The sequence below is a fragment of the Synchiropus splendidus genome, chromosome 14 (genome assembly GCF_027744825.2).
Source record: "Synchiropus splendidus isolate RoL2022-P1 chromosome 14, RoL_Sspl_1.0, whole genome shotgun sequence".
NCBI lineage: Eukaryota > Metazoa > Chordata > Actinopteri > Syngnathiformes > Callionymidae > Synchiropus > Synchiropus splendidus.
In genome coordinates this window covers 12,634,879-12,657,855 of record NC_071347.1, presented here as the reverse complement: position 1 = coordinate 12,657,855, position 22,977 = coordinate 12,634,879, and the positions used below count along the sequence as shown (strand labels likewise).

At 44.3% G+C, this 22,977-nt stretch overlaps 2 protein-coding genes across 5 annotated transcripts in view; one reads left to right on the top strand and one right to left on the bottom strand.

Annotated features, from left to right (window-relative positions):
* abtb2b (ankyrin repeat and BTB (POZ) domain containing 2b) overlaps positions 1–8,069 on the top strand; it is a 37,203-nt gene extending 29,134 nt beyond the window's left edge. Inside the window, exons 4-17 of the mRNA XM_053886050.1 lie at positions 1,587–1,739; positions 2,125–2,290; positions 2,370–2,459; positions 2,697–2,798; positions 2,912–3,008; positions 4,090–4,225; positions 4,356–4,633; positions 4,777–4,955; positions 5,037–5,142; positions 6,071–6,173; positions 6,237–6,324; positions 6,415–6,483; positions 6,698–6,811; positions 7,198–8,069. Coding sequence (XP_053742025.1) covers positions 1,587–1,739; positions 2,125–2,290; positions 2,370–2,459; positions 2,697–2,798; positions 2,912–3,008; positions 4,090–4,225; positions 4,356–4,633; positions 4,777–4,955; positions 5,037–5,142; positions 6,071–6,173; positions 6,237–6,324; positions 6,415–6,483; positions 6,698–6,811; positions 7,198–7,434 — 1,918 coding nt within the window. The 3' untranslated portion in view covers positions 7,435–8,069. The remainder of the gene's footprint in view (positions 1–1,586; positions 1,740–2,124; positions 2,291–2,369; positions 2,460–2,696; positions 2,799–2,911; positions 3,009–4,089; positions 4,226–4,355; positions 4,634–4,776; positions 4,956–5,036; positions 5,143–6,070; positions 6,174–6,236; positions 6,325–6,414; positions 6,484–6,697; positions 6,812–7,197) is intronic.
* A 1,311-nt stretch (positions 8,070–9,380) lies between these two features.
* Positions 9,381–22,977, bottom strand: part of brsk2a (BR serine/threonine kinase 2a) — a 176,716-nt gene continuing 163,119 nt past the window's right edge. Inside the window, exons 14-19 of one of the 4 annotated variants that reach the window (XM_053886713.1) lie at positions 20,267–21,023; positions 18,750–18,798; positions 17,932–18,055; positions 16,381–16,561; positions 15,362–15,451; positions 9,381–12,618 (exon numbers count right to left, since the gene is read on the bottom strand). In XM_053886713.1, the coding sequence (XP_053742688.1) occupies positions 12,455–12,618; positions 15,362–15,451; positions 16,381–16,561; positions 17,932–18,055; positions 18,750–18,798; positions 20,267–21,023 (1,365 nt within the window). In that variant the 3' untranslated portion in view covers positions 9,381–12,454. Of the gene's footprint in view, positions 12,619–12,642; positions 15,452–16,380; positions 16,562–17,931; positions 18,056–18,749; positions 18,799–20,266; positions 21,024–22,977 lie in introns of those variants that run through there. The other 3 variants (XM_053886715.1, XM_053886716.1, XM_053886714.1) reach the window with 3 other exon arrangements.

Sequence of the window (22,977 nt, the reverse complement as noted above, 5' to 3'; positions counted from 1 at the left end):
GTTTCAGTCTGAAGGGTATGGTGGCGGGTAGCGAGACGTCCGGAGGGAGGCGGGGACATTTTGGCATGTTCGCACTCCCTTCCAAATGCTGCTTTTTTTGTTATCTGGGGACTCTCCCCGTGATGTCGGATGCAATGCTTCAGTTTGCCTACTGAAATGGCGGAGTGGAGTTTTGTTGTCTCGACTTGAGGTTGGCTCCGGCTGCTGAGTGTAACATGAAAGGCGGAGGACCATCATGTGGCTGAACTTCGCTCCACACACATTTGAGTCACCACTGTGCTATGACTGGAGTTGGTCTGAGTTCATCCATTCCATCCTGCTATGACCCGACAAAGGAATTGATTCATGCATCAGGTCGTGAGTGCAATAGCTCCAGGTCGAACCTCTTACAACCAGGACGACCAGTAAGACAGACGCCAAGTGGACCGTCATTAAGAGCATTGATTTCCAGCCTTTTTTTCAGTAGCAGAAGGGAGTTCTTATCACTCGGCACCCGCGGCTTTAGCGACAGACACCCAGCCCCCCCTCCTCCCAGTTCCCACTGGTCGAGACTCCACACCTGCCTCCCAGCCGTTACTTCAGCACTGGAAGCAACGCACCTTTCAGCCACATCAAACAGCCGCCTCCTGCTCCTCCTCCGCCCCGTGACTGCTGCTTAACGATCTGGCCTGGCTGACAGCCCACCCCCCTCCTCCCCCCTCCTCCATCCCGACAGCATCATATAATAACAGTCACTTAACTATCGCACACAGACAAGGATTGTTTTGAGTTGTTAAGTGTCATACAGTGAAAGTCTGAATGGTAGAAATGAGAAAACCATGTGATGAAAGTGACTTGGCTTGAGAGCAAATGTCTGGTTTCTCCCGGGAGCTCTTAAGGAAACAGACAGACTTCCATATAAAGTCACAAATAATGCAAGTGAAGTTTAAAGGAAGCGTTCGCCTCTTATCACTGGATAAATGCTGCTGGCAGCTGAAACAGTGATTTACATCTTGTGGCTGATAAGCTATCAAACGCTTGACAGCCACACTGATGTGCTGTAATCCGCAGACACATTTTGGTGAGAGAAAACAACAACAGCAGATAAGCGACCAGACGTGGTATAGATGAGCTCATCCCGGCTGGTTTCTTCTTCTGAGGTGCGACAATGGAAACAAAGGACCTGCCAGGAGACCATCCAAATGCCTCTCCGAGTGTTGACGAAAAGCGTCTTCCTCCTTTGTCCCGATCTTTCCTTGATGTTTATTCTCGGGCTTCTCATCACTCCTATTTTTATTCTTCTCTTTTCGTGCTTGATCTTGTTTTCCCTGTTAAAATGATAGCTTGACCTCTGTTTAAAAATACTCAGTATGACGTCGCCTACTGAGCAATAGTGACTGTGTGTTTATGACTGTGGTCATTGGCATTCCCCATTCATTGTATAGTACCTGCACGGCGAGGGGGGAGGGGCAGTGACTCAGCTGTGGGGAAGTACAACCAGACATCATCTGACGGCAGTGTTTTCTTGAGAAACAAACCAGTGGGTTAAGTTCCTCTCAAGGTTTGTGGCAGTGCTTGTGACTCAAGTGGGCGCTTCTTTCTCATAGGCCGTTCCTCCTGCTGCCGCCTCTGATGGAGTGGATGAGGGTGGCCATCGTTCACGCCGAGCACCGCAGGAGCCTGCTAGTGGACAGCGATGACGTCAGACAGACGGCCAGACTTCTCCTGCCGGGACTGGACTGTGAACCTCGGCAGCTGAAGTAAATGACAGCACACTGAAGTCACACATGACGGGCTCGCGTTTACATCTGTGTGGGGAAATGACATGTGACATAAAAAGAGGTAGAAGTTTTGGATACACATGACAAGACTAAAAAATAATTTGTTTTCAGGGGGCATGAAAAAACCCAGTAGTTGTTTAGACTTTATGTGGCTAAAGCATCGCCAAAATGATGCGAGCATGAACTAGCACGTTGTGAATGATGTGAAGCATGAAAGAATTGAGTGTCAGGAACGTTTTAAAATGTGAATCATAATGTATGTTTTTTAAATTTAAAACTTCAAATCAGAGTTATGGATCTCCTCGAGCCAAAACAATCAGAAAACCAACCAACAAGACAAAAACATCTCCCTTTTTTTCCCCAGACCAGAGTGTTGCTTCAGCTCTTTCAAACGTTTGGACTCCAAAGCCGCCACTGACAAGTTCCACCTGGATCTGGGCTTTCGGATGCTGAACTGTGGACGCACTGATCTCATCGGCCAAGCTATCGAGCTGCTGGGCCCAGATGGGGTCAACAGCATGGACGACCAGGTACTGACATTCCAGGAACACCAAGACTTTGGTTTCTGCCTTTGTTTCTTTTATTCACTCTTTCTCTTCGCTCTCAAAGGGCATGACCCCGCTGATGTACGCCTGCGCAGCCGGAGACGAAGCCCTGGTCCAGATGCTGATAGACGCCGGGGCCAACCTTGACGTAGCGGTAAATATTCCTGCATATTTCCAACAGATGGCAGATATTTTATACTGGCGACTAATCATTTGTAAAGCTGGGTGTAAGTGAAGAGAGTTGAAATCAGGTGTTAGTTACACTGTTATGAGCCCTCTGAGGGTGATGTGAACGATTTGTTCCCCGTGAATGGACAAACACGTGAATGATACACTTCACTCCAAAGATAAAAATGTTGTATAATAAGAGCAAGCCATTTTTTCTCACCAGGTCCCAGCGTGCTCCCCGAAACACCCCTCCGTCCACCCCGACAGTCGCCACTGGGCGGCGCTCACCTTCGCTGTGCTGCATGGACACATCTCTGTGGTGCAGGTGATGATTGGCACTGTTCCACTCTGAAACACCAATGTCCAACCTGCCTTTGACTGAGGTCAGAGGTCGCACTCCAAACACGTCCATGTAACAGATGTGCTGTTTCTTTCCAGCTTCTGTTGGACGCAGGGGCCAACGTGGAGGGAGCCGCCGTCCGTAATGGGCAGGAGAACACGGCTGACACGCCGCTGCAGCTGGCTTCAGCAGCAGGTGGGAGAACACACACACACACATGTTTGTATCTCCATCTTTGTGGGGTCCGCTCATGCCATATTGCTTTCCCCAGCCTCTCACCTTCAACCTAACCATCCAAATCACCTTAACCAGGACTTAACCTAACTTAACCCTCAGTATAATGACCGAGTTATTGTGACGTCTCCATCCTCAAATTGTGGGATCCAGCCAAATGGTCCCCACATTGGCATAAGGTCCTCACAAAGGTGGTGTTTTGTCAATAATCGGTAGCCACAAAGTACACACACTCTTATGCCGTAATAATAATCACACCAGAACGTCTTTCTTCAGCGGCCAGCAGCATCTTTCATACAAGTTTCATAATGCACTGCAACAAGTCAAAGATATTTCTGATCTTCAATGAACGTTGACTCGAGATTTGGCTTTTTGCTTCAGACTCCTCTGTGTCAGAGGAGCTTCCAAGGTCTATGAACATGCTGATACCATTTTCATTTTCCATTTTTTACGTAGAATAATCCAGTTAAGATGCACTGTTGATGTGTAAATATTCTAGATGAACTGGTTTAACAATGTAGTTTTAGGGCAGGTGACATCATTCACTGGAGTGGAATTGGCGCCTTGGCTCCACGATGTTAGTCGCCGTTGTTACTCCACGGCACATGACAGACTTGTGAATGGCTGACTGTGTGGAGGAATGAGGGCGTGAGCCGTGTGAGTGTGAGGCCTCGCTCATGACTGCCTGGAAGCTTGAGGGCAACATTCCTCGGCTGCAGCATCTGAGTGCCGCACATAGTTGCTGTGAAAGAGACGCGTTCTCTGCATCAAAACTGTGCTGGAGTCGAATGAAGGGATCGTGAAAAAAGAGTTAACTAAGGGGGAAGAATTAACCGTCGACAATGGCGGTTAAAAGAATAATTGTAAGGAATAGCACAGCACTGTTTTTCTGCTCAATCTCAACCTTTTTCCCCATCTGTTCCTGCTCTAAACCATCACAAACTATTCCTCCAATTCAAACCACGAATTGAAGTTTGTTTGTTTGTTGTTAAGGTCTTGTTGTTAGTGGTTTCTTCATCAAGTTGTTCCATGCTCTCTGAAGGAAACTATGAGATGGTGAGTTTGCTGCTGGCCAGAGGTGCGGACCCTTTATCCAAGGCCCAGGATGGCAACGCTCTCACCGCCTCCTTGTACGAGGACATGAACTGCTTCAGTCACGCCGCGGCTCATGGTCACAGGTGCGTCACAGGGTGTATCAGAAGGAGAGAGTGTGTGAGGACACTCCCTCCTCACTGAGTCTCGAAACAAAGACGGCATTAACTTAACCCCCTCTCCTCTCCTTCCTTCCGTCCGTCCTTATCTCCCCAGGAACGTGCTGAGGAAGCTCCTGACTCAGCCGCAGCAGGTCAAAGAGGACGTCCTGTCTCTGGAGGAGATCTTAGCCGAGGGCGTGGAGGGCGAGGAGGTCGGCATCTGCCCTTTCCTCCCTCTCTCGCCGCTCCCGAGCCACCCCTCTGGTCCCGGGGTGGTTCCTGACGGGGCTATCCCCAAACTCTGCAAGGCCCGGATGAAGGCGCTGCAGGAGTCCAGCTACTACAGCGCCGAGCACGGCTACCTGGACGTCACCATGGAGCTCCGAGCTTTGGGTAACTATCACCACAAGTTCAGATAAATGGGGGTAAATGTGACAAGCACTTTCTAGAACTCAAGTCACTAGAGTACTTTTTAACAGCAGCGGGGTGAAGTTGAGATCTTTTGGACCTAAGCAACTCCCACCTCTCACCATCAGGGGTCCCCTGGAAGCTGCACGTGTGGCTGGAGTCCCTCCGCTGTGCCCAGCAGCAGTCCAGAGCGGCGGTCACGCTCACCCTCCTCAAGGAGTTCAGCACCATCAGGGAGGAGGACTTCTGCGAGGAGCTGGTCACCGTGGGTCTCCCACTCCTGTTCACCATCCTGAGGACCACCAAGGTGAGCCTCGGCTCCGGGACTGAGCTTCCGTGCAGCAGCTTCCCTTCGCTCGGACTAATCCCCACTTTCCTGTCTTTCAAGAACGACGCCATCACGCAGCAGCTGGCCTGTATATTTAGCCGCTGTTTTGGACCGGCGCCGCTTCCCGCCGTGCCCGAACTCAAGTCCACGCTCTCCGCACAGCTGGGTGAGAATTCTGTCGTGTGTCTTTGCTATAAAGCATTTAAAACAAAACGATTTTTGTTAAATAATTATTTATTTAATATTTATTTATGTTTATTGTTTACAAGTTTCCTAAGGTAGAATTTTTTATTTATTTTTATTACTATTGTTTCTATTTTTTATTACCAAAAACAGTATAATTTAATAAACTTAAAAATAGAAAATAATCTAATAAACCAAGAAATAAAAAAATAAAAACATTGAATATTAATCAAGTAAAATGTTTAAGAAAGTAAAACACTCAAATCAAGTTTTAAAATCATAGTCAAGTGAAAAATATTTTAAAAATGAAGGAATGTATTTTTAAAAAATTACATTAAGTGAATACTAAAATCAACAAAATACTACCAAAAAATCTATTTAAAATTGAGGAGTATCACAGTAATATTGTAACACACAGTGTGTATATAATTAAAAGTTTATGCAGATTTCTTCTCTGCAAATGTCATGAAAGATAGATTACTTTATTTTTCGACATTAGATTGTTGTTGCTGACTTACTTCTACACTTAGTCTATATACAAAAGTAGAGTTGATCTAGTCCAACATTTCTAATAGGTGCAAAACAGTAAAGAACTATTAAGTTAGAAAGAAACATTGAGTGAAAATTTCATGAAAGATGTTTTTTTGTGACATTCCTGAATCACTAAATCAATATACATACGTAATTCAGACTTAATCCAGCCCAACATTTGAATTAGTGTAAAGTAGTTAGCGTAAAAACCACAACATAAATAAATAAATTTAAAAAAAGATATTTGCAGGATTAAAACTTTAAAACGAAAGTGAAAATTTCACAATTTCAGGTTTATTTTGTGACATTGGTGAATCAATATCAGGAGAACAATTCAGAGTTCATCCAAACCAACGTTTCCAACCATGTTTTCCCTGCAGACCCTCACTTCCTGAACAACCAGGAGATGTCCGATGTGACCTTCCTGGTGGAAGGGAAACCGTTCTACGGGCACAAAGTGCTGCTGATCACTGCCTCTGAAAGGTAGAACAAATGTTGAATAAACATCCCACAGGACGTGAAGTGACAAGTGTCCGTCCTCTGCAGATTCAAGTCTCTGCTGTCTCCAACTGGATCTGACAAAAGCTCCAACAAGGAAGTGGAGATCAGCGATGTCAAGTATCACGTGTTCCAGGTACCAAGTGCTTCATTCTGCTCTGTGTTTGACTCAGAATTCAGATTGACAGTTAGTGATGCTGACCTGCGGTGAAATATGGCTTCACAGATGATGATGTCGTACTTGTACTGCGGAGGGACAGAGTCGCTGAAAACTAAAGTTCCCGACTTGTTGGAGGTGAGACGCTCATGATGCACAGTGTTTGAACAGAAAATGCATGAAAAATATCACCTTAAAAACGAAGGTGGAAAAAAAGATCTGACTCATGAGAAAAGACTGAGTAGGGAACTGAAAACTAAAACTTTATTTGTGTAATATTATGTCATTAAAGTGGCAGATTTGTCCGTCTGTAACCAGAGCTTTAACATCCTTCAACTTTGCTTTTCAACAGCTGATGTCAGCTGCCAGCCTGTTCCAGCTGGGGGCGCTGCAGAGACACTGTGAGCTCATCTGCTCGCGGCACATCAACCTGGATAACGCTGTCAACATCTACAAGGCCTCCAAGGTGAATCACCAAAATAATAAAGGAAAATGGGTGCAAAAACTAAAGTAAACTATGAACAAAAAATAGTGTGAAAATAAAATAACAAAAAAATCAAGAGTAGAACAGTGAAGGAGAAAAAGTTTTTAAAAATTGAGTTGTTGAAAAATAAATAAAATACATTATAAAAGACAAATAAAAACAAATATTAAAACAATATTAAAAGTATTAAATACATGATTTTATTTTTTAAATCGATACATATTAAACACAATTAAGGGAAAATAACAAAAATGTAATATTTGTATTACAAGTAGTTTACATTTTCCTCCTTTAAGCTCAACTAACTACATCCCATTGTAGTCAGTTGTTAAATCTCATTTCCATCCGACCTTCTCTCCGCTCCTCAGGTTCATGGCTCGACAGAACTCAGCTCCTTCTGCGAGGGCTACTTCCTGCAGCAGATGCCGGCGCTGATGGAGAGAGAAGGCTTCCGGACTCTGCTCCTGGGTCCTCCAGCATCCCGGGGGCAGGGCAACAGCGCCACCCCACCACCGGCTCAGAGCCGAGCGGACTGTCCTCTGGAGGAACTGGAAGCCACGCTGGCTCAGAGGCTGCGCTCTCTCTACGTCTCGTCCAGAGTGTGAGGACCACGGTGACCCTGAGCAGAGCAGACTTGAACTCTGAAGACTGATCCAGGATCTGGAGGGTCTTGTTAGATCCAGTGTCACCGACGAGGAAGCTGAGTCTCACTTGGTCTCTGTGACAGTGGAACATGAACCCGACTGGCTCTGGAAGCTTGATTTGTAAAAACACTGTTGCCCTCTAGTGGACCGAACGGGGCACTGCAGGCCGTTGGAGGCTAGTGATCGGACTGAGAGGAAAGACTGAACCGAGGCCGGGCTGGACTTGAGGCTTTATCTCTCTCTCTCTCTCTCTCTCTCCAGTGAGGCAGACGGAGAGAGATGCAACGCATTTAACCTTTTTATGTAACTTTTATCCGCTGTTTGAAATATGTCTGAGGAGAGAGCAGAGTGGTGACGGACGTTTCTATTTAAAAAGGAGAAAAGACGTGAGAGAGTATTTAACGGGGCGCTCCCTTTTATTTTGGTTTTATTCCAAATAATTATTAATATTTTTTAACTATATTGTGTTTCCTGGGACACTAACAGTCTATTAAGCTTCAAACATGAGGAGAGCGACACAAGGATTCACAATACAACCTGTCATTACTGAGTGCTGGAATAAAAGCAAAAGTGGGAAGGACTCAGTTGAGTTTGTTGACCTTTGTTTCACTGAATATTAAACACAAGCGACAACATTCAACGTCACACGGAGCAACAAAGTGTTTTCAAAATGTGTTGTAGTTCCAAGCGATAGATTGAACAGCAATTTATACAAAAAAAAATGTATGTGAAAAGCCTGTTCGCATGTGTGTGCATGGAAACTTTTTCACAGAAATTATTATTATTATTATTATTATAGTTGTAATTTCCAATGCTTAAAAACCTCATCTTAACTTTAAAACTGGTCTTCATCTGTGCGACAACTTTTGTCTAATGGAGAGCGAATTCACACACATACTTCAGATTTTTCCTCACCTGTTGGATTACAACTTCTTGCACAAACACGTAGCTCCTAACACTAGCACGCAGGGAAATTTACGTTGATTCGCACACGTATTAAAGCCCTTGCCAGTGCACGTCTATCTCACTCACACACTAAAAAAAAAAAAAAGATGGAGGAAATGTTTGCACACATGCTGTTCTTCCAATGAATGAAACATCTAACATGTCTAAAAGTGTCCATGACATATGTGAAACTCCTCAGTCTCTCACTCACACTGCGCACATATGGTCTGTCTCATACACAAGGAGAAAATACATGGGAAAACTTTCTTCACATATATAAAAAAAAAACTTGCAGTGCAATAAGAAACTTCAAGGGTGCAAATGTTTTATGTCTCTAAACTCACAAGTGACTTCTTTACTTCAGGGAAAAATGTATGAAGATGAATGAAACCGCCCAGAAAAAAAACCTCTTATTCTCACCTATTATTTGTATGATTGATGAACTATAACACACACACACATGAAAAAGTTATGGCTAAAAATAATTTTCATTCTGCAATGTCGGAAAACTTGAGTGCACACGTACAGAACATGACACACACACACAGAGGAAACACCTTTGGGAAGTAATGTGGCACAACCACAGATGTGCGCATAAAGAAACCAACAAAAATAAAGACAACAATAAATGTATGCGCTAGTGATGGGTCGATGAGGTGTCACGAAACAGTGTCATCATTTTCAGAGGCCACTAGATGGCGCTCTTGGCATAGAAATGATGTGAGGTTTCACTGAATTAGTTGTTCAAGCGTTTTACTGTAGACATCCTATCCTGCTATCACTAGTGCGCACACTTCCAAAATACAAACTAGTCACTCAAACGTTTCACCTGACCTGGACCACATGTTCAGGTCCATTCCAGTCGAGCACAAGTGCTGACTCAATGAGGCTTGTGTGCAAACAAGTCAGTGGCCAGTGAGGCTGCAAACACACGCTTCCAAAGAAGACAACAACAACACCACTATAACTGAATGAGTTTATTTGTTGCAGCACTGAAGATGCTCACAGTTATGTTTATATGGGGATTACATCCATCTGTTTGTTTGTTCCTGCTCTGTCCTGAAACCGTGTAGGGCCACGGAATCATCACATGTTCTCAGAGCTGCTAGCTTCCCGTTGTAGAAAACAAAACAGGGGTGAACAGGAGGGTATTGCTTTGTGTTTTGGAGTATTGATCCTCTCCCTGTGGCCGACAAGCGCCCGCACCCCAGCGTTTCCTTCCAGAGAGGGCGGTACAGAGCAAAGGAAGCATTGTTCAAAAAACCTTGTGCACGAGAGCAAGAGGAAAAGGACGAAGAAGAAGGCCAGAAATCAAAGCGGAGAGGGACAGAGCCTGGAGAATGGGAGGAGAGAGTTTGGCATGGAACATTGACACGAAAGCCATGCAAAGAAAAGCTCAAGTCTGACATGCACACAGCAATACAAGCTAAAAGCAGAGAGCAGGAATCGCAGCACGGCCCAGAAGACAATCCACCCCCAGAGCTTGGTCTCTATGTACAAAGAGAAGAAGAACTGTTTGGAGCGTGAGCGGCGTCCTTCTCCTCGGGCCCCACCGACCGACACCCACGATAATATGAAACTGACAAATACCAATAGAAGAGCGATAGATCCTCTTCAAATAGAGGCTAAGTCTACATTCTTAAATCACCGGTAAGTCTTTTTTCCCCCCCCCAGAAAATCCCGCCCTCCCCACCGAGAGGGAACCTCACATGATTCTGCTAAAAATGCGGAAGAAAATACATTTCTTCGAATGTCGCCCTGTTTTACAAACACACTAGAGGGTAATAAATAACATTCAACTCAGCTAACGGCTTTGTTCGTACAAGTTAGTATAAATGAGGGAGTGACAGCGCGAGATGGACAAACATCAATAAATAAAGACAGAAATACAAAAATATCCACAATTGCATTTGTACAGTTTTTTTTCCTCTACTCCTACTGCTGGTAAAGTGAGTCTCAGGCTGCGTCCACACGACGCTGTTTTCTTGAGTTTGACTTTTTTTTGTCCTGAAAATAATGTCCATTTGAAGCTCTTTTATTCCCAACAACATTTTTTCCTTAATATTTCCATAATATGGGAACTAAATACTCTTTAGTTTCAGAGCCCAGATGCACCATATTTCACGTCGATGGGTTTTTAATTGCTTAGAAAAAGGAGGCCTTTTTATTTTTTTTTAAATAAATGGCCATGTAATGGGCTCTGAAACTAATAACAATAGTAATGATAATATTTGAAAAAGTCTCCCTGACGCCTTTACAGTACACTTTACTTTCATTAATGAAGTCGCAAACTATTAAAGTGGTATGTTGGCAAGTAAATGGAATTATGTTATATATATATCTATATATATATTTAAACGTCACAGTACAAAACTTAAAACAAAGAGGAAATATTTTTGTCTTAAATTGAAAAAAAAAGAAAAGAAAAAGCCAATATAAAATTTATATTACACGTTTTTTTTTTCATTTTTGGTCTTGAACTGAAAAAGAGAAAAAAGAAAACATAAAACAAAAAATTTTTTAAGAAAGAAAAACAGGCATTTTAGCTGGAATTGTTGTCTTAAATTGAAATAAAGGGAAAAAACATGAATTACAAATGCAGAAGAAAGAAAAGAAAAAACAAAAAACAAAAAAAGAAATATATTAAAAATATTTGTAAATAAATAAAATAAATAAATATCCATTGGGGAGAAAAAAGAAACAATAGCTGCATGTCACCTATGTTTTCAGTAGAAACTGAATGTTCTGACTATGACCATGATGCTAAACATAGTTAGCTTGTCAAGACCTTGGTACCTAACAAGAGCTTAGTGTTGGTCTGATGAAGCTTCACTTTAAGGGCTCCATTGGTGGCAAAGCAGGCTCTGAAGACAACAACGCTTCACGAAGCTTCACAACTATTTACAAGAGAAGAGGGGATGCATATAAATGACTATAATTCCCATGGTACTTTGAACAACTGCAATATTTTTTCGAAAAAAAAAAGAAACAGGAAGTGAGTTTGAGTGTAATGAATACCCAGGTTCTTAATTTTCGGCAGTTTGGTTGAAAACTGCGGTCGTGTGGACGCAGCCGAAGAGAAGAGGTATGACTGGAAATGGAACGAAAGAAAGTGCTTGAGCTGACATGAGACAGGAAACGCTCGCGTCGATATGAGGCCGACCAAAACGAGGACAGACGCCATGGAGTAAACCAAAACACGCAGGAGTTTATAAGAACAGTACCCGACGGGTCGACCCGTCCGTCGCTATGGTCTCTAAACATCGTGTCACAACTAGACATTTCAGTTTTATACATAAGAAATGATATCAGTCTGTACAACAGAATAGATCATTCATTTTGAAAGACCCCCCCACCTCCCAATACTGTCATCACAGGCCCCGCCCACCAACCACCCCCCACCCACCGCTGCAACCGCGGTCTGTCGCAGCGATAATATCAACTCTAATAAACCCGGTTCATCTCAAAGAAGGTACATTAAAAAGCAAACAATACAATCCGGTTTGTCCACAAGCTCCGCCCCCTTCTCCCCCCGATATTCTTTTTTTTCTATAGATTTGTTTACCACTGTTATATATCCCAGAGTTTTCTGTGCATATTGTGTGTTTGTGTGTCTCATGGAGTCATGTCGTGTGCGAACACTGACGGTGTCGTGATGCTGCCGGAGGTGGAGAAGGGGCACAGAAGGAGATGGAGGTCGGTATGAAGGGTCTGTTTCCATGGTAACCCCCCGCGCGCCACTCAAAAAGAAGTCCTCCGTCAACAATTGTCCGTCTCTCTTGGCTTGTCCGTCGAGGAGGGGGGGGTGTGAAGGGGAGGACGAGGGGCTTAATAGGTTTTCTGGATGATTCCTGGCATCAGAAACAAGTCAGGTCAGAGCAGCAGCGATGAGATGGAGGAGATGAAGGCGGGTGGAGGATGATGATGGTGATGGTGGTGGAGGAAGGGGATTTGTAGAATGTCACTATCTATCTAAATAAAGTTTTGCTTTTATAAAAAGAGTATGTTCACAGCTAGCTATGTACAAGCGGAGGGTCTAGCACTCCTCCTGCAGCCCCACGGACGGAAGCCGGGCCCGGTCTCGAGCCGCCGGGGGGCCTTTGCCGTCGGTGGCCTCGGCCTGCTCGTGCCGTCGGACGTGCATGGGTGAGGGGCAGCGCTTGGTGGGCGTGTTGTACGGCACCTGGCCGTTCTTCTCGTCTGAAAACAGTTGTTTAATTACGTCAAAGAAGTAACTCAAGGGGCTGCCTGGGTGGAGGGAGGGGGGGCGGGGGTGAGGAGGCGGGGAGAAGAGAGAAGAGACAAAATAATGAGCAACTGGGGTCACAGGACCGAGGGCGGAGCAGCGGCGGAGGGGAGGGAGCGCGGGCGTCACTGCAGCCGATGCAGGAGTCACGTGCTCATGCGCCAGGAAGCCATTCCACCAGCGTAGTTGTGATGTCATCAGAGAGCGACATCATCAACACCTCCAACTCACTCGCTCAGCAATCCTTCATTCACTCACAACACCATCAATCCTTCCTTCAGTCACATCGTCCACTCACATCTGAGCTCACTCTTCCTCCTCACATTCACTGAGTCACTCACAACATCATCATCATTCACTCACTCACTCATCTCATGACTATAGACTCACTCACTCAATAAGCCTTCATTCAGTCCCTTATTTATTTTTTATTAAATTATTGTTTCATTTTCAACAAATGAAGTGCACTTAGTTAGGAGAATAATGTTTTTTAATACGTTTTTAAATTCTTTCAAGCAAGAATCCTCAACTCAACTCACTCATTCACTAACTGATTCACTCACATCATAATCATTCATTCACTAGTCTCATGATTCTTTACTCACTCATTCACCCATTCACTCGCTCGCTCACTAGTCCTTCATTCACTCATATCTGAACTCTTCACTCATTCATACAAGTGATAACCGTCCACTCACTCACTCACTCACTCCAGTCCACTTCAGGAAGCTGTGGTCAGGTAAGTGATGGAGCAAAGGCAAAGTTTATTTTCTAACAAAGAACTTCTTTATAAACGGCAAAGTTGCCAGAGTGGGACGACAGCAGTGACTGGGAGCAGCGGGCCATGAAGAGGAACAATCTCCAGGATCAGTCTTTCCTGCCGCACCCCTCACGCGCTCCCCTGAGCTGGGTCTCATAGGGAGCAGGACCTGGGGAGACCTTTTGTCCAGGGGCTTTCACATGCTAACAGCTTTAATCATCAATTCCAGCCTCACATTCTGGGGTGAGGCGGCACTTTGACGGATTGTTTTGCTGCCCGAGGCTCCGGAAGAAGACTTGCGGCTCGGAGACAGAAGCTTTTTAAAGTTGGACATCTTCCTCAAACTTCTAATGTCAGAGTGATTTGAAAGGACTCCGGTCCACAGCAGCAGACGCACAACTTCAGATCATTTAATCCACATCTGTGGGGAGCGTGAAGGAGAAGCTGCCCTCACACACTCGCCTCTTTAAACAGCACATTTCCCTGAACCTATTTCACAAAGATTCTGCAGCTCGGCTGACACAGCCAACACTAGGTGGCACTGAAGTTTACTTGCTTGTTGTTGTTAAAAAATACTTCCAGTTGCATTTGTCAAGGTATTATACGTGTGTTTTTGTGTGTATTGTTTTAAATAAATTTTGAAGAATTTATGTGTTTAAATAAATAACATGAAATAAAATAATAGAAGAATTCAACCCAAACCATTGTGTTTAGTGATTATTTTGTGTCAAAACATCTGTTTTAGTGGTTCAATTCGTGGAGTGAAAAGTGTTCTAACTCGCGTGGTTGTTTTCATTTAATGTGTCTTATTCATTGCTATAGTGAATAATTATCGTAATCTTAGTTGTATTTTCTGATTTGCTGCGTGACCAGTTATGTTTATTATATATATATATAAAAAGTCTGAAGTAATTTGTGAGTCTACTGAAACTTGTTGCTGAGTTGTCAAGTGTTTTTTTCCCCCTCACAAATCTGTAACTTGTTCTTGAGTTTACTGATTTATATAAATATATAATATATATATATGATATATGACTCCGAACTGCGTGTATGTGCTCATATAACAGCACATTAGTAGCTTAAAACCGACTAACTTTAACCTCTCCTGAGAATGATTCACCATGCTTATAAAAATAATGGATTTAACTTAGTAACTAAATAAACATATAATTAAAAAACACAAAAGGGTCGTAAAAAAGTTCTTGAGAATGCAGACTACTCTAAAACGCTTTAAATTCTCCGTTATTTTCATTCGCAGTTGGGTAGAAATTCTTGCACTTAAAATGGGCTCGTCTGGTCTCACCAGCAGGGGGCGGTGTTGACCAGCCTATTGCGATCCCGGTGGTTCCCTCTCAAGTGTAAAAATAGTCTTCACTGCTGGAGGAGTGTCACTAGTTTGACACGCGCTCATGATCTCGTAAGGTCTGGTTTGCTCTGGAGAAGATGAGGATTTGAGCAGCACCGCTGCCACCACCTCCGCGCCTCCTCTGAGCAGGCTGCTCTAGAAATAGTTGTCAGGTGTGGCGCCGTCGTGAAGCGATGTGCGTTACGGGATGAGCGAGGTGGTGGGGTTTGGAGGTGCAGCAGTGTTGCCATGGTGACGGGCTTTGCCGACTATCATTCATGGAAGCGGGAGTTGCAGCGTGTGAAGCAGCTCAGCCGAACCTCGGCGTCTCACCGGCAACCACACTTGACCCCAGGCCCGACTCCCACCCGCCCCCTGCAGGCAGACGCATGCGGACCATCGTCCCGAGGCGGAGGCAGCGGCGCAGGGGTGGGAGAGGTGGGGGGGAGGTTGAAGCACGGGATTAACTGGAGGCGAGGACTTAGCTGGGAGGTGAGACTGCTGGGTCCGGTGGATGGGATGAGGAGATGAGGTAGCGCTGGTGAAGGTGGAGGTTGGTGTTCTTCCTAGTTCACGAGGAGGTCTGACTCACCAGACAGCTGCTGGACTCCAGGCTGGTCATGTGTGCTTAACAACTGGCTCTGAATGGTCTCCACCACCCGCTTGAAGCGTCGACTGGGTCCTAAACAGAGAGGGGCGCAGGTGAATCACCAGGAGGAGCTACTGCGCCGCATGAGTCTCCTTCTATCTGCTGTTGATGCTCACTGGCATGTTCCAGTCAGAAAGTTGTTCAACACCAGAGCAATGGATGTCAACAATAGTCAGCATCAGCATCATCGTCAAAAACATGCTTATTTAAAATTAAAATTAAAATAAAATGACATTTTTTTTTCAATGAATTTTGGGTGATTGTGATTTCTACCAGTTATATTTTGGAGAAATATTTCTTTAAAACTAGAGAACAATAATTATAAGAATAATAAAGAATAATAATAACAATAAGATTAATTATTTTTAATTTTTGAAATTGTATTATTATTATTATTATTATTACAACAGCTAGTATATTATTTTTTGCAAAAAGAACAAAAAAACAGAAAAACTGAAAGTATTTTAAAAAATGGATGTAATAAAGAGAAAAGAAAATATAAATCACACAAGTTCTAAGATTTAAAAAATATATATTATTAATTAAATTATTAAGCATTTAATTTCACATTGAGTCAAATATCTTCAGAACAAATGAGATACATAAGAAACTCAAACAACAAAAACAGATATTTAAGTACACAAAAATAATAAATAATAAATTCTTTTTTTTTTCACTTATTGAGTTTCAGGAAATAGAACAATAAGCAAAACCTGTTTACTTTTTTCAGGGTAAATGCGCAATAAATATTGATGCAAATGGCTTATAGAATCTTATTAAATACTTTCTAAAAACTTTTGACTAGCTAAAAATGAAAACACTAGAGGAAATACAAAGAAATAATATTAATAAGGAACCTCAACTAGAACATCATCACAAACATTCACTGGCCCTTTGGCTCAGCTCTTTTTCCGTCATGCCAGCGCAATAGAAGCCTGTAGAGCACCAGGCAGCGACCGCACCTGAGAGCAGGGTGAAGGTGACGGAGTAGATGCCGTTCTCCTTGGTGGCTGCTGTGCTCTCCGTGTAGGTGATGTCCACCTGAAACTTGACCGGCTTCTGGAACACGGTGGGCCCCGCTGTGGACTTGTACTCGGCTCGGAAACTGGTCTGGGAGATGACGCTGTGGCTCAGGCTGGGAATCTGTGAAGGAGGCAGAACGCCGCACGCTTCAGACTCCAGAGCAGAGTCAACACGTTTAGCTATTGCAGTCGCACCTTGTAAATAAATCGGTGGGGAAAGAAACCCACATTAGAAATGCGGCGGAGACTCTGAACAGATTAGTGCTCTGGGGAGAAGCGGCGCGTGCCAGCGAGACTTAATGAACATCATCTTTGGGTATCCGACCAGACTTCACGCCGGCGCCGGGAATGAATTGGCAGGGCTGATCAACAACCGGGAGATTGTCACGTTCTGCAAGCAGGCTGGAGGGGCGATCAAGTGCCGCGGTTGAGAGGGATCACTCCACTTGCAGGTGTCTGTCAGACGGTAAGAACTCCAGCGAGCAGAGTGGCACCAGAGTTGCACTCATCCGATGCAGATGTGCGATCAGGTAGTGTGGATACGATCCAGCAGGGGGCGCGGTTTCTCACACAGAGCTGACGCTCAACAGAAGAAAGCCACCTCCTCTCACTCAAGCTTTCACAGATTAAACTCATTGGAATTGTACTGCAAGGAGCAGCTAAACAACATGAGGCTCACTTCAGAATTAGATCTCAGTTCCAAGGTCACCACATGATGTGCAGTGTGACTACAGTGGCCTACCATTTCTATTACTGTCCTTATGTAGTGACCAGTGAAAGGACCATTATAGAGCAATGAATCAAAGTAAAAATGGCTCCTTCACCTCCAAATGAGGTGTCTGAGTTTAAGTGGATTACTTCATCACAAATAGATAAAGCAGAGTTGAGGATGTGCAGAATATTAACCATTTAAAATAATGTCATAATCACAAAGAAAATAAATATAAATTCAAACCACAATGGGGTCAGTGATAAGACTTCTAAAATATTATTAATATATATATATTTTTTCATAACGGAAAGCTTATTTACATATATATATATATAATTTTTAAAACATATAGAAAAATATATTTTAAAAAGTCTTTTTTCATTATCTATATGTATTTAAATTTTTTTATATTTAATTCTTAATTTTAATTTTATTGTATTTATCACTTTTCATCACCTTATTTTCATTAATTTACCTACTCATTTACTTTCTGATTTCACTTTATAAATAACAAACATAAATGACAGCCACAGTATATAACATCGGACAGCTGAGGTTATAATTTTATGTGTGTCGCGTCCTTATGCAGTGTGGAGGGAAAAGGTGTTGGCTATAGATGTTAAACCTCGCCGCCACATGTTGCCTGAGGCTGGACGTCTTGTCCGGCACAGCCTATAACAATGGCAGCAGCAAGAGCACCACGACCTTGCGTACATGACATGTGCGACATGCGGAGGAAGCACTCTGAAAGGCCAGAGAGGTCAGAGGTGAGGGCTTACCGAGAGGAAGGCTTGAACGATGTCCGCCTTGATGGAGCTGAGCGGTTTGTCTCGGATCACGATGAAGATCTGCTCCTCCTTCTCCAGGCTGATGAAGTTACCGAACCAGGATTTTTTGGCAAGTCTGAGAAATCAAAGAGACCAAGGGCTGCTTTAGATGAATCCACCAAACACAACGTAAATGTTACACCCAGTAAAAAGCTCTTCTGAGAACGTGTCGGTGTGTGTTTAGGATGAATAATAGAGCTGGTGCGCTAACAGAACGTCAAGTCCAGAAGGGGCAGAGGGAGATGGATTCGCCGGCCAGCTCAGCCCAGATGTACCGGCACACTCTAATAAGCCATATGGACTCCTGTTTTCTTCCTTATCAATTATTCAGAGGAATCTTAGTTGTTGCGGGACTCAAACACAACAGCAAAGTGGGAAACTCTCCCACGTCCCACTTCAAATGGAAATAAATGCGACATAATTTCGGATCTATCGGTGAGGAGGTGGCTGACTGCACTCCCTTCCTCTGACTCAGTTTCTCCAGCTCCTTCCAGCCAGGATGTTCTCATCCAGGTGGAAATAGCCATGTCAGCCAGCCAGACAGGCATATCTGGGCCAACCATGAGTGATCACACCCCCTGGGGTCCTCGCAACATCACACACGCTCCTCCCTCCCTGCTCCCAAAAATCCACCCCGACACTAAGCCTGGATCGCGGGTCACGAACAACGAAGCAAGAGGAAATCAAACATTTATGATCCTCAAAACAAAAGAGCCTGTTTGGATTAGCTAACACACGGTCGTGATAGTGAAGGTGAGCGGAGGACTCACTCTGGGGAAGACTCGGGCGTGAGGCTGGACATCTCCTCTTGCGTGGGAACTGTGGCGATCAAGGGTCATAGAGGAGGAAGAGGGAAAGAACAGTTACTCCATTGGAATCTTTGACCTCCTCAAGTCTTGTTTTCAGAACAACAATCAAACATTCATGACAATCTCAACAACACCAGAATGAAAGAGCAGCAGCGCATCATAAAACAGTATTTTCTCCCTGTTGGATTCTCACATATAATAGCACACTACTATAAAGTGGACCTCAACAAAAGATTTTCTTTAATCACAAAATTTCGGAATGTAACTGCGCCCTACTGTCCCATCGAGCTCAATGCAATCAACAACATTTGAAATGCCGAAAAGGCAACCAGTTACATAGATAAAATACAAGGTTACACTTTGAATTAAGGAACATATACTACCATAAATAAACTACTTATTCCAATGTGTATTAGCAACATATTATCCTGTATTTAATCTTTATAAAGTACTGAGAAGTGTCTTGACTATACAGTTTTTTGCCCAGGAATTGTCACTGAAAGTTCACTCTAAACCAGCATTTTTCAAACGGTGTGCAGCGGGATGATCCAGTTTCACCCTATTTGTTCGGAGATAGAGGTGGGCGATATGATGGCATCACATCACGAACAATGAGAACGATCTACCAAGGCGAGGGTTTGACATGGATTTGGTCACATTCTTTCTATACACTATAGATCTATGCTGATGCTTTGATTTGTTCAGTTCTGCACTTCCCACACACTCACAGCAAAGAAGCCGGTGAGATGCGTAACTCAGTTGTTTTTAAACCTGTTGTGCCGCTAACTTGACCACACACCGTCATGACAGAATGATGAAGTGATCCTTCAGAGCCGTGATGCCAAAGACTGACAGCACTGCAGAGCTTGCAGAGCTAACAGAGCTAACGGTAAAGAATATAAAAGATTTGTCTGGAAATTCCCCTAACTCCAATATTAGCAGTTATGTGGCCTAAATTGGCAGATTTTTGTTTTTTCTTTAGGACTAATACAGAGGAGAAACTTGCAAGTTAGTCTCAAAAATACATGTGAGCTTGTGATAAAATTGAAACAGTTATTTAAAAGTAAATAAGTCATGATATATTTCTGCCATATTGTCCACCTCTTGATACGTTATCTGCATTTTGATCTAAATATGTTCTCAAATTAAAAGGGATTTTCCACAGGACTTTCGACTCGTGCTTTGGCCGACAATCTTTTGGTGGTGAGCCTTAGGGTTTTTTTCAATGAACAAAGTGTGTACAACAATGTAATGACTCATTATTAACAGTAAATAGTCAAGTGATTGTCTTTTTAGTCATTAATATGTGTTCCCTAATCTAAAGTGTAACCAAATAAACATGGCAATAATACTGGGCCTTTAAAAAAATATATATTAATGGCTGTCGTGAAGGTCTCTCTGGGAGGTTTTCTGGTCATTCCTTTGATAGGCTTGTTGTTTCTGTGAGGTACAAAAGTGGGGTGCAGAAATGCTGTTACCCTGTAGTTTCCTGCGGTGAAAGCGTGGCGATCCCAGGAAGCTGTTCTTGATGGAGTTGAGTCGTGTCCTCCAGGGTAGACCGCCGATGGAGGGGCTGGGCGGCGGCGTGGGTGTGGGAGTCCCGGATGGGCTGTCCTTGGGAGTGTGCACCGGTGTACCTTTGGGGGTCGGGAGAGGGCTACCTCGAGGGGAGGGGTGTGGGGTAACCTGTATTAGAGGGATAGATTTGGGTGGGTCAGTGTAAGAGAAAGGAACTGGCACCACCGGGTGAAAGTGGTGCAACCTGATAGGCGAGAGCGGCACCGCTGGACTGAAGGGCACAGAGAGTTGGGGATTGGCAGCGAATTGGGCGCGACGCACTTGAGGGCTACTGGGAAGCGGGATCGGAGCTGGGGAGGACGGTGGGGTGGGGGAGGTTGGCGTAGGAGGCATGGACGCAGATGGAGGTTGCGACGGGAGCTGGCTGGGAGTCGACGGCTCTGATTTTGGTGTGGACGCTTCGTCGGCCTCGGTTTCAGGGAGCGGGTTGGAGCGTGTGGCGTGTAGAGGCTTTGGGGCGAGTTTGGGCTTGGCAGGGAGAGTTTGAGTCTTGTTAAGAGCTGATGGCACAGGTTCACTGTTCGGAGACAGCGAATTAGGAGTCGAGACAAGCGAGCCGGCGCGATTTGGAACCGGCTCCGGGGACGGACACGGGCTGGCGTAAGGGGACTGTGGCAAATCCGGGGACTGAGGCGGCACACCAAACTTTCTAACAGGCTGGGGTTCACAGTCACAGCACCGAGAGGACAATTTAGACAAAAGCGCCGGGTTCACATCCGAGTAGGCAAACAAACACACAAAAGGCAACAAACAGAAAGAAGCAAAATGAAGCAGAAATGCGGTGTGAACAGCAAACAGAGGTAGAGAGACATGGGCATGCACACAGAGGAGGGGGAGGAGGAAGTGCAAAAAGAAAGACAAACATAGTTAGAATAAAAGAAGAAAGAAAGCAGGACATATTTAATGCATTAAATACAACGCTGAATTTAACCAGTGTGGTCACTGTGATTCTTAAATCACTCCACCCCTCTTATCTGAGGTCAGCAAGGTGGACCCTGAGGTGTTGCCAGGTCAGTTGTGTCCTCTGACAAGAGGCCATGCACCTCCGTAGGGAGATGTTTGGCGAGACCTCAAAACCACTCTGCGGCTCAACTGGAACTAAACTGGAACTAAACTGGAACTACACTCATCCTTGCACTAAAGACAGACTCCAGCTTGGTCAGTATCTGTGGCGGATAGCAGATGAGCGGCGGTGGAGGAAAGTCTAAAGTTTGAAGCACCAATTACACGAGTAGCAGCAAACTTATTCAATAGTTTTCTTTCTGTTTTGTGGGGAAACAAATGAAACAAAGAAAAGCTAATTAAGGTGTGAAAAGGACTTGTGTTCAAAACCACATTCAAAGGCTGCAGAAATAATGAAAAGCAGCTCAAATGAAAAGGGAATTTTCAAACATTAAAGGACGTTCCACAATACAAGAAGGTGAAATGTAAAAGCCAATCGCATGCTTGCATGCAGTATAAAGATGCTATTCAGACAGTAGACAAAGGTGGATTCTGAGCTGACAGACAGACACTGAACCCTGAGGACAATCTGGGTCGCAGTGGTGTCCACTGGGTTCTGCACTTACCAGGTATTGATTTGAGAAGGTAGCAATGAAACACGGACAAACAATTTCCTTCACGCCCCCACTTCTGTTTCCACACACCAATTTGGCGAACAGCCACACACAGAGGCTCGTGCTGGGAACCCAATCCCGGCTTTAGCTCGGTCTAAGAAATCAATTTCCCTTTCAGATCAGCCACAGAGAACCTGCGCAGCGCGGGGAGCTGCTTTTCCAGGACCCCGGCTAATCTGGAGCCTTCTCAGGTTAGTCAGCTGGAAAAGTTGACTCCCAGCTCCCAGGATCTCGGCGACGGGAGTTTTTGAAGCATCCTGAGCTGGATTTCCGTCCAGCAGAGAAAGGGATAATAGGCAAAGAGGATGGAGGGGGGACCTTTGAAGTCACCCAAAGTTGCTGCCACATCTCCCACGGGTGCTCATCAGTTTGTAAGGCTTTCATCTCCCACACAGCTACAACACGCAACTGATCTCTGTTGCCAAAGCAACAGACACTAGATATGATGAGTCAGTCCCGCCAGGACTCCACAGTTTTGTCAATTAAGGCTCTTTTGCTGATTCAGCATTGTGATTCATCTTTCCTTCAAGCACAGTTGTTACGACACGGGCCTGTTGGTTTGTTTCCCAGTGACCCATCCAGCCAGGTGTCCTGCTGACAAACTCCAAGCATCAACTCAGTTCAGTTGTATCAGAAACTTTGTCGTCCGGAGCGTTGTGATTGAATTTCTGCAATTATTTTTGTTTTACTTTGTCAAAACCTTGCTAAGTTACGCTTATCTTAATTAAATCACTTTATTTTAACAACCACATTTTCAACCATTTACCTGAGCGTGGGACCAAAACGCAATCTCACATTGATGCCTTGAATTTGTTGAAGCAAAACACAGACCACATTATTGAAAATATCTCTGAAGCCAAAATGCAATTGAATATTTGACTTTTGATGAACAGCCTAGTTGATCTTGACAAATTCCCTTCCTGTGGCCGCAGGAGAGTGGAGCCAGTCTCAGCTGCTCTGGACAAGAGGAGAGGTTGCCACTTCATTATGACCAC